General features: G+C 39.6%; 1 protein-coding gene across 2 annotated transcripts in view; it reads right to left on the bottom strand.

Annotated features, from left to right (window-relative positions):
- ABCD3 (ATP binding cassette subfamily D member 3) overlaps window positions 1-8563 on the bottom strand; it is a 36012-nt gene extending 27449 nt beyond the window's left edge. The window contains exons 1-2 of one of the 2 annotated variants that reach the window (XM_074546142.1): window positions 8074-8563; window positions 6000-6132 (exon numbers count right to left, since the gene is read on the bottom strand). In XM_074546142.1, coding sequence (XP_074402243.1) covers window positions 6000-6067 — 68 coding nt within the window. In that variant the 5' untranslated portion in view covers window positions 6068-6132; window positions 8074-8563. The remainder of the gene's footprint in view (window positions 1-5999; window positions 6133-8073) is intronic. The other variant, XM_005482067.4, reaches the window with a different exon arrangement.
- Window positions 8564-14642: the final 6079 nt, after the last annotated feature.

Genomic DNA, 14642 nt, shown 5'->3' with positions numbered 1-14642 from the left:
TTCAAGTTCTGCCAGTCTTTGAAGTCACAACACTCATAATACACAACTATTTCAGCTTTAAAAGGATCAGAAATGAATATATTAATAGAGTAATCTATTAGGTAGATAAGGCCCAGAATTATTCTGTCAGTTAGTGGAATATATTTGATGTATTTATTGATACATTTTTTCTACAGTAGCTGTTGAGAGAAACTGAGCAGCCGAAATTACTGACTGAGCTGCAACTGAATATCCATTAAAGAGAAAGCAGGATTGTTCAGAAATCAAGATCTTACATTTAATAATAAACTCACATTTAATTAGCATTTACAGTTATAAAGTTTAAGAAAAAAATGAAGCATTTGTAAATTTAAAATCTAATAAAAAAAGAGCTTTAACAGTGTTCTGTACTCTTTTTTCTAAAAAATTTGTGCAAACTCAAAACAAGACTAATACTTGAAAAAGTATGAAAACAATCTTACATATGAAGTCAAGAAGAAAAAAAATATTAAATGTGCCTATACAGCTCCCATTTTATTTGTAAATAAAGACTCTGCCATAGTTCTGCCTGGAATAAAACCTTTCCAGTCCAATACCTATTGGCACTACTCCTGACTCCACTGTACTACTGTAGAACTTTTTTGGTGGTTGCATTCTCAATGAAGACTAAATAACATTCTCAATTAGTCAGCAAGAATACAGCAAGATTATCTGGTTGCAGCAGAGAGCTCTAACACTTGGAATAGATTCAGGCTGTCCATTATTCCAGACCTCTCATTTACATAATGCTGGAGCATCACAAGGCTTGGTGGTGAAGAAAGGTAAGTGCTTCATGCTGGCCAAGTTCCCCAGTGCAAGTAACTCCCCTGGTACAGAGCCATTGCTCCTTTGTGCCCTCACAGACAAGGGGGGATGACAATGAAAAGGTTTTTGAAAAGGGTTATCCAGAAAACATTAGGAAAAAATTAGGAAAAAATATAGTAGCAAAACATTTCTAATAGTGAATCAAAAACAGTGGAACTTGTCACCATATATTTTCAAGATCTAACTGCACAAAGCTATCCACAAAGCAGTCAAAGCAGTCAATTCAATGTGTAAAATTTTTTTAAGACCATAAAGAGTCTAGAGGTATAATGGAACACATATCCCCTGAAGAAGTTTCAGGAAAAGCAGCATTTCAGATGTAGCCTGCTACCCATTATTTAAATGCACAGGGCTTTTACAGCAAACACAGATATAAAAAGCAAAGAAAGGCATCAGCAGCACCTGGGATGACACAACTACACCAAACTTGTCATTCACACGTGCATGGTAACTGAATAGCAACTCTCTAAAGAGAAGGAAGTAAGTAATTACTCAGTAGGCAGGAGGCAATACAACAAAACACCTTTCTCCTGCAAAACGAGAAACACGATCAGCCCATACCAGCAAGATGCTTTAAAGAAACTAATGGAATTTTGGGACTCGGTACAGGCATCAGACAGCTGATCCAACTTCAAGGGCACTGCCCTTGAAGTTGATTTTGCAGAAGCCCGGTTGATTATGGAAGCCCGGTGGGGATGCAGAAATCATGCAATTCCAGTCTCCAGAGAAGGACTGGTCAGAGCACTGGCTCTTGCGACTCTATTTACACACCAGTGAGGCTATTCTCTCTAAAGAAACATGCAGTAATACTGGTTACTCGAACAGAATCATTCTCAACACTACTGAAGAAGATAATGATTTGAGAAACTGTGAAAATCCTCCAAGAGGCCTGAGTCTTCTTACTGAAAGGTCTCAGGCACACTAGTTCTGTGGCATTTACTCACAAACAGGAAAAAGTTAAAGGTTTACTGTCTTTAGAAATACCTGTCTCCATCCAGAACAAAGTTCAGAGGAAGCAATCTACACTGAGCTCAGCACAACAGGGAATTGCAAGTGAAGAGGGTGATAAGCAAGACTTGCTGTTTAATGGCACATTATGAGGAAGTAAGGGCTTTAAAGTGTTACACCGTCCTTAACTGAAAAAAAACCTACAAATTTCATTCACGTCATGCTACCTTCCTTCTGTGGAGTTAGGATGACTTGCATCTGCTCAACACAGTGCAAAGAAAGAGTATCTGGTTTAGGATTTAGTGCAGCATTTCAGAGTTGTTACCTCTAGGCAACCTTTGTATCCTGCAGACCTTACATGTTGGAATGGCATCGTGAAGTTTTCACAGCTTCCAAAAATCACACAAAATAAACAATTTTGCAATAGTTCATGATTATTTGTGCAGTTCTCAGGTTAGTTTTGGAGTCACTAAGACATTGTAAAGAGAATAAAATTCAAATGGCTAAAGATGCAATGCAACAGTGCGAAGAAATTACAGTGAGAAAAGTCTGGTGTAGCTAACTGGCAGGCAGAGTTTCATAGTGCACGGCTCACACAGAGGGGTAGAGAGCAACAGTACAGTTATTTCAGGTCAAGGGCAGCAACCCTACTCAGAAGCCTGGGCACAGTCCAAAAGCATGCCCATTTACACAGTACACTCTGAGCACACACAGAAACCAAGAACAGAACTTTCTTGGCTCTAGATTGGTGGCTAGTTGCAGCTTAACCAAAAATAATGTGAGAGGAATGTGTTCAGGCAAGCAAGAAGGGGACTCAGAAGGTCACAGAGCTGTTACTGCACACAGGAGCTCTGCATTGCTAAAGCTCAAAAGGTTTCTACAAACCTATGAGAAGAAGACAAAGCAGAACTGTTGGAGAGGAAATTCTAAGTTCCAGTAGAGAATGCATCTCAATAATGTATCTTACATACAAGAAAAACCTCAGCACTATTAATTTTGTCTTAAGCTGTGCTTGGGCCTGAGCTGTGGCTGCAGATCTCCTTCATAACAGTGGAAAAAGATTTCTAGCTAGTTTCCTAAAAAAATTTTTAAATAATTTTTTTAAAAAGTTATACACTGTCATACACACTTATACTAGATCTTCCCTTAGACAGCAAGCATTTTATGCAACTTAATTAAGAGAGAAACCACTAATTAGCTAGCCAGGCCCCAAACAAAGGCAGTCTAAATGCTAGGATTAGGGCTGAGTCATCTGGTTTCTCCTGTCTCCATACCCTCCAGCTGAATTCAGGTTTCCTGAGCCCCAGGCAGGTTTTTCTACAAGACTGCATTTTCAGTATATTTTCTAGTAATCCTATCTGCATATTTAGTCTTTTTTCCCCCTCAACGCTAGTGCACTTCCTGCAAGCAGCAGACTGAACAGTCACATTCACATCTGGAAAAATTTACTCCAATGTAGTTAGCATAAAGTTGTTTTTGTTACTTGCCACCTTTCCTTCAAGTAACACAGGTTCCCTTAAAGGTTTTTACATACACAAAAGCAGTCTATCAATCTGCAGCAATGTAATTTCACCCTTCCTATCAAACAGCCATGACTCAACTAGAACAGGTCCCTCCATTTGAAGTACATTGGCAAAGCCCACCCAAGGACATTCAGAATCTAGAGAAATTACACAAACTAACAAGAGAGAAGAACATCCTAAATATACACAAATGGAATAAAAATGCACCATCTGTTTCAAGCTACAACTACCACTTGCTATATCTAAACTGCTATTTTATGTTTGGAAGCAGTTCTGAGCATTTGGACATGTGTCTGTCACCTCTGACTGCAACACCGTCACTGCCACTGCACGTTCGCAGGCTGTGCAGCTGAGGACACAAGCAGGGACACCTGAGGGGGCGGCACGAGTGACACGTGCTGCCACTCTGTCAGCAGACAACGGCTGAGGAGCACAGTGACAGGCAGGAGCACAGGTTAAGTGTCACCCAAGATGAACTGTGCAAACCCTATTTGATACACACTGTCTGCAACTCAGCCTCCCTCCACTCAATGAGCCTTCCCCTCACTCCAGGCTTGCCTAACCTCTAAGGGCCCAGGCACTATTCTTGCTTTATTCATTTTTTCCCCAGAGGTGGGACACCATCACAGGGGTTTCCAAGTTCAGTTTATATTAAATTGTGTTTATGTCTTAGCATCTGCTTGGATTTTAATGAATGCAGCTAGGTGATAGGAAAGGCCCTACAAGCAGATTCTAAAATATTTTGTCACCTTCTCATTCACTACAAATGCCTTCCTATTACTCTAAACTGTTTATTCCCTTTCCCTAACCTTGCAGTTTCAAACTCTTTACCCCAACTAACTTCTATAACCTCTTTCAGTCCCTCCTTCCAGCAATAAGTTGTATGAGTTAAAGATCTTCTTTTTCAAAGTAAGCCAAGTTCATTCTCTACTTGTGTAAGTACTTTATTTTAAACTACACAGATACTCAGGAAAAGTTCTTATTAGAGGGGTAATGAAAAATATCCAGCTCCTTTATGTAACACCCCTTAAGGTTTTAATTATGAAGCAATCAAATCTTAAGCAAATATTCTGTAACTTCTTGTTTCAATCAAGATTAGGGAAAGAGAGTAAACAGACTTTTTTTTCCCTGCATTATAAACCCAGGATAATGTAGTTTTTCTCAAAGAACTTCTCATTACTCTAAAAAACCCAAATACTACAATTGAAGTCATAATTGCATTTAGATACCACAACTTTCCCCTTCCAAGAGGACACACAGCTTTTGTAAGGAAACAGAGTTTTTGAGAGCAACTTTGAAAAAGAACCAATGTATTTTTCCTCCATGTTTTATTCCAAGGAAGTAAGATTGAAAACTAACAAGTTAAATAAACAGTTCTACATCACTCTACTTGGGAAGATTTCAGAAAAGTGTAGTAATAAGGTCTTGTAAACTGCAAGTGACACCACCTCTCAGTTCTGCAAAATCAATGAGCAGTGTAATACCTCTTACAGAAAACATCTGTGACTAATCCAGGCAGTACTAATTAAGTGATCTTTGACCTAGTAAGGCAGGTTGGCATAACACATACAGCTTAATTATTCATACATTACTACTTTATATGAGTTGTACTGAACTTTGCCCCTATTGTTTGACAGCAGAAAAGTAGGTTAAAGTTGCTACTTCTCCATCCTATAAACTGGTTATTCTATATAAAAACAAACACATACAACATGACAGGCCTGTGACATAACTTTCATGTTACACATTCAAACACACCCGATTTGCTAAAGGATTTAGCAAATCTTTTTCTCAATTCGTATGTTATTTTACTTTCCAAGTTTAACCAGCAGCAAACCTACTGCTGACATTCCAGCAAAACTTTAAAAAGCACGCAAAAATCAAACAGAAAAATAGCAGGAACTCCAGAAATACATGAAATAATAGGAAAACATGAAATGTTATTTTGAACACAAAGTATGTACAAGAATGTATTCTGAAACTATGTGAGGAAGGAAGAAGTTTTGCAGGTAAAGTTCACAATTGCACTAGAACACTTCATTGATTCACCTGAATGTTAAGCCCAGCGTTCTGCTGGTTATATTCAGGTCTGCAACATTTACCTTTGCCCTTACAAAGCTCAAAACTAGAATTTCACCTTCCAGAATTCAAGAAGTTGAAATTCACCTCACACTGACATGGCACAACACTTTCAGGCATTATACACCAAGGTTAACAAAGGAATTCACACACAAAAAACTAAATCACCTCACAGATTTAAGCCAGTTAACCTCAAGCAGCAGATACACTACCAGTCCTCTTCCAGACTATCTAGATTGCCAAGTGAAATTCTTCACCCTAGGAATAAGTACAAAAATTTAGGACAGCCATGCCTTCCCAACTTCTTCCTCTTCCCAGAGAGTCAGAGATATAAAACACAGATATTAAAGGACACACCAGGCCCTGCAGATTTCAAAGGTTGTGCACTTGTTACCATATGTCAGCATCATATACCAGCACAAGAATGCTGAAAACGTAAAGATGTGGCATGAAGACAATCCTTTTCAAAAGTATTCTCTAATTTACATTGGCAACAAAACATGAAGAAATGAATGATACATGAACTAATGAGACTAAAGGAGGATGAGGCGATGGTAATAACCAGATGCTTTTGTCTAGGCTGGTGATATAGGCAATGTAGCTTACCTACTGCCTAGTCTTGATAGGTAGCATTCTGTAAGGCTCCTGGCAAGGTTTGCCTCACAGGGAAACATGGAGAAAAGAACGAAGACCAGTGGGCAAAAACCATCCTCAAAATAGCATTCAAGCAGCAGCACAGCTATTATTGAAACAACCGAATGTTGGATGTTAGAGCTTGGAATCCATGGCCACAATACAGTAGCAGCAGTAAATAAGACCTAAGCTGTGGAGGGACTCAAAAGTGTAAAACAATACATACACACAAGTGAAAAATCAAATTTGTAAGCACGGCACTTGCTTTAGCAACTGCATTTCTAATAAATTCAAGAATGCAAAATGACTAAAGAGATTACAGAAGTAAAGGACAAGGTATCAGAAAGACTGCAGTACAGAGAGAGCAGAAGGGACAGATCAAGTCAGGCTCTCACAAGCTCACACATCTGTTGAATTTGCTGGAATGTAATTCATAAGTTATCCTCCTTTCCCAATTCCCAATAATCTTGCAATAATGTTTGGTCCACCTAATATATCTGAATACCTCAGTTTTTTAACACTATACCTAACAAAATTGAAGATCCACACAGGAAAGACACATTCCAAAGAGTCTTCAGCATTTAGGCTGACACTTTCCATACACTGACCCCCAAACTAATGCATGCATTGCCATCGTCAAGTCCTGCAGATCAACATCAGAAGACATGAAAGCGAAACAGTTTAATGGGGACAGCACAGGACCCACATAATATCTATTTCAAGTATAGGGAGATGACTCTGGACAAGTTCTAGCCTGTTTCTATCAAATGAATGCTACTAACAGTGGGAAAATATTAAATGCACTTCAAAACTAAACTGGACCTGCATCTGTTCTGAAGATGTGCTCCAATCTGAAAGTTTGTGTGCTCCAAGATCATTCCTCAATGAAGGCAAAGTAAGGGAAGTGTGGACAACTGACATTCACTTTAGACATTCTTGGTCTAAACTTAACATATAACTGCTCCTGGAACATCTGCATGGCCCAGTATTTCTTACAACCACCACTATACTAGGCATGAAAATCTGAGCTCATCATTTTCGTGCCCTTCCACACAGCTCTTCTGCTTTTTGAAAGTGGGATTTCACTAACTTAGGCAGAGATATTTGAAAAAAATCACTCCTCCCTATGAGTCTGATAGAAGAGCAACTCGCAGCCATAGCTCAGGATCTTGTTTAAACTCTCATGCAAGAAACAGTTAAGGTAGCAAATGTATGACTTGCCAGCAGGGTAACAATGTCTGCCATGTTGTGTGACAGTTACCCAACTTCATTAAACTCCCACAGATATTGTGCATTAGTGGACTTAGGTAAAATAAAACTGGATCCTTGCTTAATCTCAGGTATGTTATTACTTAAGTCTGTTGAGTAAGTCCATCTCAGTATTTGGTAGTGCTTACAAGACACCTGTAGGCACAGTAATATCGCAACACATCAGGTCTTAAGCATATAGTTAACAACTTACAATCTCAAATACAGTAAAACCGTGAAAGGGCTAAGCCTGCGATACATTCTTCGACTGTCACACTTTGCAATACCAGTGCTTTGTAAGGCATTAACGAATACACACCCTAGAACCATATACCTGTAAGGCAACCTCACAGAGAACATCACCACATTCGGCCGCTTTGAAATCACTGCCCGTGTATCTTATTGTCACACGGCGGCATTCAAACAACAGCTGAGTCCATTAACTGCCTATGCAGACACGGTCATCCCTAGAAGTGTCAATACTCATTCCTAGTCCGGAAAATAGAAAAAGCCAACATAATTTGGGTAACAAGGCGGCGGGGGTTGGATGCTCGCAAGACCGGCATAGACCCGACGCCGGAGAAGGCGTGGGGAGAAGCAGGCTGTCCCTGTGCCCAGGAGCCGTCTCCCGGGCAGATGGCAGCGGTGGCAGCGCCCTGTGTGTGGCACAGGGGCGCGGCTGCCCCTCCGCCGGGCCAGGGCCGTGAGGGCGAGCATTGCTCCCGCAGCCTCGGCCTCCCGGCGCCGGCCCCGCGGCTCGCCCGGCCCCTCCCGCCCCGCGGCCCGGCCCGGCGCTCACCCGTGCTGCGCGGCCGCCCGCCGCTTGCTGAGCAGGCAGAGCAGCGCGCAGGTGGCGGCGGCCCCGGCGATGGCGGAGTGCCGCGCGGTGAGGAACTTGCTGTAGGCGGCCATGGCGAGAGCAGCGCGGAGCCGCCGACCGAGCGCAGCCGAGCCCAGCAGCCAAGCGAGGGATGCCGGGAGGGGGCGGTGCCGCCCGGCCCCGCGCCGCCGGCGGGACGGGCCGCGCCGGGAGCGGGTTGTGCAAGGCCGGGGCGGCAATTACCGCTCCCTGGCAGCCCCTGGCAGCGGGCGGACCCCACGGACAGGGGAGGGGAGGAAGAGGCGTTTCCTCCCGCGCCGGCGGGGCCGGGCCTGTCGCCGGCCGCCCTCGCCCGGAGGTCGGGCTGAGCGGCCGAGCCGAGCCTCCCCCGCGGCCCGCAGGTTAATGTGCCTAGGCACCTCCTCCTGCCGAGAGGGCTCCGGGCATCCACTATCCTGGGGCTCTTTGTGTGGGGGTACAGTGTGATTCCTGAGTGCGTGCTAGAAATGGCTTGTAAATGTAGTAACGACGGAATAAAAATAAAACTTAAAAAAAAAAAAGGTTTTAAAAATTCAGAAAAACTTTGATGTAGGTTTTGCAACACCTTGTCTTTTCTCTTTTTTTTTTTTTTTTTTTTGTTGGTGCAGTGAGAGGATCTGCCAAGGTTGGCTGTCAGGCAGAGGGTGGAATGAGTTGTCACCTGTGTAAGTACAGGAAAATAATGCCTATAAAGAGCAGAGCCATGCCAGGTACAGCAGGAGATACCAGCTAGCTCTGTCCCACAAAAACCAGTTATACCTGCGCTGGTGCTTTCTCCAGCAGACTTAATAAGAGATTGGCATGTCGAGCTATACCAGCAAAAACACCCATGCCAGCATAACTGTATTTACACTGGATCTTCCCCTGTGGTCATATCCCTCAGAAAGACGCCTGATAATGTATATGAAGTGTCTCTACTTTCTGTGGGAACTGGTTGGTTATATAGTGAAAGCCTGTATTGATGCCATGGTTAACACTGAAATGACAAAACTATTTCTCTGATTACATTTAAACGCAGATCAAAATGTAGGTGGAATCAATATATTTATTTTTAGTCTTGAAAAATGTTCTCATACAGGCTTTTAAAAACATGTGAATACCTGTGAATGTTGTGCTTTTTTTTAGTGTAGCACAAAAGTGTGCACATAGGTCAGTCCATTTATCAGGTACTCCTATTTCTTCCAACTATTCCTGCCTGGAGTAGGAGGTCTAAAGCTGCCATTTGAGAGGTAATCCCTGGTTCTTCATTCTGAATCACCACATATACTCTTCTTTCTTGCTCTCTTTCGCTATGCTTGGTATCATCAGACATTTTAAAGCAAGTTTATGTTATGTTGTAAAAGCTGAAGTCTCAAACTCTCAAATTGTTAGCATTCTTTTAGATCATTAGGGTCACAACTGTTGGACTTAGTTCTCTGCCACTTGTTTTGAGACCTTAGATGCATCAGTAATCTCCCTGCTTTAAAATGCATGCTGTGCATTGGTGGTTTTGGTGTGGGTGGGAGGAATTGTCAACTATTTGAATTATTTCAGATCTTCAGTATATAGCAGAATCACCCAGCATTAATTAATTCATGTTTTATAAGGTGAATGTTTGTGAAAATACTTTTGTTTTTAAAATCTTAGATACTTTGAGAGTAGGTGAGTATGAGAACCTAAAAAAGAGGTACTTTTGGTATCAAAATAAACTTCTTATATTAAAATAATTGCAAAAAGGAAAATTCTTTGAATTTTCAGGTTTATGAATCTTTGTAGTACAGTTTTGCTGGTACTTTTAATCTCAATATCAGCACAGAGATCAGGAATGTTATGATACTGACTGCTTTTCCTCTTCCCTCTTTAAGCTTAGGTTGGTTGTACTCTTCCACAGAAGTTTCTATCTAGTACAGCCTAACTTTGTTTCCATGAACTGTCCATCAATTGGGGCCGTGCTGACCTTTGTTGTTTGCATGTCTGTGTGACTGGTGTTCTGCTGTTTGTCTGCTCAGTGTCCTTAGCCCACTTTCTGACACTAGCCAATACTATGACCCAGTACGTATTTTATTTCTCTTCTAACTTTTCCTGAAATGATTTCACATGTGCTTATAATTTTCTGAGAAACTTGTCTAATGCATCCAGATCTCCACTTTGTCTTCTGCTGCCTCGACTCCTGAAAGTTGTTTTTTTTCAGAATAACTTTTTAAACGTGATCGACAAATGGGCACTTAGGTCAAAACATGAGATTTTTATTGATCCATTATTTCATCAGTTTCCAACAGCAGTCATGGCTAAGCATATCCTTGATAAAATCATCCACATTGATCAAATGTTTTTGTGACAAAAGCTCCTTTTTTCCCCTTCAGTTTGAGATCTGCTGCATTTCAATGCTTTATACATTGCAGCCATACTGCTTTCTTGATATTCTTGGTACAAGTCAACTGTGAGGGTTTTCTAAAGTAACAAATAAGAGCAATGTTAATTCAAACATATCTCAAGTGTAAAAGCTAGAGGTGGAAAGGTAACTTGGAAGAAACAAAGAGTAGCAGTTCTGTTGCCTGTACTAATAGTACTGTGTCTAGTTTCTCTGATAAAGCAAGGTCAAATTAACAACCATCTTTTTAATACAGTCCATGGTATCATTCAAACTTCTTACTTGCTAAGTAGGAACATCCATAGCAAGCAAGCTATTTAAATGAGAAAGTGCACTCTGGAAGACTGAAGCATGTAGGAAGAAAAATGTATGTTTACTACTGAAATCTTAAATCTTCTAATGGACATCAGGAGATCTCGTAACAGGCAGTGTTAAGCTGGGCTCCTGTGTCTGAAGTGTAGTATCTGCCTAAGCAGTTCTCCTATTTCACAATTTAAAAAACAAAGTCTAATAATAATAAGCAGTAACAATACTGATAAACAGTTCAGATTTTCAGTTCATATCCTCAGCTACTCTTGATTTAGACACCTGAATTTTAAGAAGTCAAAGTCAGAAATATAAGAAATTACTACAGAGTGCATATTTGTCCCACTAATAGTTATGTGAATACATTTTACTTAATGGAGTCTCAGTGAACAAATAAGAAGATGCTCCCATTTGGTTTCTCCCAGAACAGGAAGAACCTGTATTATTTGCTGTTGGCACTTGGCATACAACACCCAGCTATATTCTGAGAACAACATGTCATCTAATAATTAAATGAAAAATCATGTTGTTTATTGTAGGTCCAATGTAACATATAAATATCATGGAGTACACCTTACAAATGTTGTGAAAGGTGGCAGAAAAATCTGATTAATTTATGTAAGCTGAGGTAAACTGTAACATGCAAACTGAATCATGTAAGTTCATCAAGTTTGAAGGTGATTTGTGTAGTGCTGGACTCTGTTCTGCAGACTTACATTTGCTTAATTTTAAGCAAATGTATATAAATTCAGTAGGACTGTTCACTTTTTAAATTTTAGGTAAAGTCAGTGGTATTGAAAACTTAATAACTAGTGGAGCAAGAAGGAAAGTTCCAGGGATTGATGTGGTCTCTTTTGTGAAATCTGTGTTATCTCCTAGATATATCACTTAGTAGTAGAATCTGGCATGGTTTACTGGGAAATAATTAAACTGTTCTGTTAATAAAGTCATCAGCACTAAGTGATAAGATTTTGTCCTTCCACTGAAGTGCTACAACAGGGTATTAAGTTGATGTTTCACAGGAGGAGGTTCTACATCTGAAGTTGAGCTACATTATGTCATGTATCAACTCATATATGTGCAAATGGATGTATATGAATAATGATACAGATTATGCTCAATAATCTTATTAAGTGTTATTAATACAACTTATGTCTGCCAGCTGGTATCATTATATGTTTAGTCACTTCTTAGGACTTCAAACTCCAGTGCAGGTGAAGTAGGGTAGGTCTGGTATCAGCCACTCAAAACCTGTAAGCCTCCAATGCTGATTATAATGCAGGTTTGATCTTCAGAGTGGGGCCTACAGGGTGAAATTGAAATGGACATAAACTGTCTTTGATCTACAGAACACAGAGAGAAGACAAGCTTCCATTTCTTTGTACCTGCTATTTTCTCTTCTTGTTCTTGCCCTTTTCTTACCCACCCGCTGCATGCCTCTTAGATGATTGGTGCTACAGGAACTTTAGATGGGAGAAGGTAGTTTTTCTGAGCAGTGAGTAAAATCTGGGAGTAGCATGGGCAGAAGAAGATAAGGGATGTATAGAAAAAAAAAAAAGACGTACAGAGCATTAGCTTTTAAATTGATGCTTGTAGACCTTCTGTGCCATTACCACTTCACTTTCCCACTGATAGGGGTATTTTTCCTATTCTTTATTAACTGACATTGTAACCCACAAGTGCTTAATTGCTACACACAAGTCTTAGTGCAATTCCTTGATTTCTGTCTGTAGTTTTGCTTTATATACTTGGATTGTTTTATGTGACTAGCCTCTGTACAAACAACTTTTGCCTCTGCTTAATAGCTCATGCCTTTCCAATATAAAAGACAGCCGATTTCTTTTCACCCAGATTTATAAGTCTGGGTGAAAATGTGAAAATACACAGGAATTATTGTTATTATACCAGACTCAGAAATTATCTGGTCTTCTTTCTGTGTGCGAATAGTACTAGATACTCTTAGAGACAGTATAGACTCCGCATACCTGCTTTCTTAGTGGATTTTACTCTGACTTCAAACACACAGTTATTTCATTCTAAAGTATGGTGTTTGACACCCATTCTAATTTTTCTTGTCAGTAAGCATAATCACTCATATTCTGCTGGTCCAGGAAACACACTGGTACTGCAGAGAAAGAAAACACCTGATTTGTACTAAGAACTCTGTTTTAACTTTCTTTCTGTTTTTATTTGCTTTTGCTGTTAATTGGCTTCTGACTTGGACATTTACACAAAGATGTCTCAACTAAGCTGTTCACATTGATGCTTAGAATGCTGATATTCCTTTTGTGAGTCAGTTTAATTGGACAATCTGTGTAAAGTACAGAATTAGATTTTCCTCCAAAATACAGTACTCTGCATTTATGAACAGTTTCAGTTATGATTTGGAGCTTCTCTTGCCTACCTTGTTAGGACTAGGTGAGTGGGTAGAAAAATGGAAACTGAAACTGGATGTTCCTGTTTAGCTTGTTCTAAAGTGGATCAGTGCTCAGTTTGATCTTGATAGCTTTTGGTGATCTGAAAGCCAAGGTATTTCACTGCTCAATATTTATTTCTAGCTTATCTCAAATGTTGTATTGTTTTATGTTTTATTAGATTAATTATAAATAGAAGACCAGATGTCATAGATGTTATTTTCCTTATCATACCTAGAATAATGCTTGGTTTAAAAAGTTTTCCATTTATCATCCAAAAGTGAGAAAACAGAAGAAATTCTTAAGGAACATTTTATGGAAAAGGCATTCATGAACAGTGTCATGGATCTTTGCAAAGTCAAGTGTCAAGTTTGATATCTGAATTCAGTAATTTAAAGAAAGGCATTTAAAATATGTTTACTACTACTATCTCTTTCATGGGTAGATCTCTATTTCTTTTATTGAGATTGCCTCATAATTCTCTTATAAATAGTGCTTCTCAGCTGATTATATCTTTGTTCTTTAATGTATTTGCTGACTTATAATGATGCAAACTGAAAATTTGCATAAATTTTCTGTCTCAGCTTAGATATCAATTTATTTAATACAAGACATCATGCCAATGTGGTCCAATTATTTCCCAGAATGAAGCAATGGGAAAGTATGGGGTCTTTCAGTATATTAATAGAATATAACAAGCTTTTAGATCATTCTATTTTATCACCATGGTTTGCAACAGAATTGAGTTTGGCAGAGACTAACTTATTTGAAAGCTTTTGAAAAGCTGTGTCATCATCATTGTTTATGTCATGGTTTCTTCTTATTTCAGGTGATGGAGCTTAAATTTGTAAAGTTGTTCAAAAGGGAATCATCTCTCTCTCTCTTCTATTTGGTCATACGGTATCAGACATTAGGTTTAAACCATAATAACTTCAGCAGACCCATCTTCCTGTTTTCCAGGAGCTATGACCACAAATACATATCATGATTGCATGTTCTTTGAACAAATATAATTTGTTTTTAACATTGGTAATGTAGAAGGAATGCTAATAGAACAAGGATTTTAATACATTCTATCTGCAGATCTATTTGCTTGGTATCAGTAGTGAGGGTCCAGTTTTACATTCCACAGAACTCTTCTGCCTATTGGCATATTACTGGAAACTTGTCTCCTACTTCCTCTTATTACAGGAAGTTTCAAACTATTTATTATTAAGTGCATGACCCCCAGTAAAGTTCTGTCCTTGGTAAACACAGTAGTCCTTAATCATTGTTTTGTATCAGTATAGTTCAGATCTTTTTGAGAATTAAAGTAAAATTAGAATTTCTCCTCGGTATGCAATACTTTGCATTTAGTAACACTCAGGCTCAATTACCATTTTGCTACACACTCAGCAGCTGAAGAAAGGTAGACAAAGAAGGAGCAGTGTCATAACTTG

Source organism: Zonotrichia albicollis, chromosome 8 (genome assembly GCF_047830755.1).
Source record: "Zonotrichia albicollis isolate bZonAlb1 chromosome 8, bZonAlb1.hap1, whole genome shotgun sequence".
In the NCBI taxonomy this organism is placed as follows: domain Eukaryota; kingdom Metazoa; phylum Chordata; class Aves; order Passeriformes; family Passerellidae; genus Zonotrichia; species Zonotrichia albicollis.
Note: the sequence above shows the minus strand (reverse complement) of the source record. Positions and strands in the feature narration are given on the sequence as shown.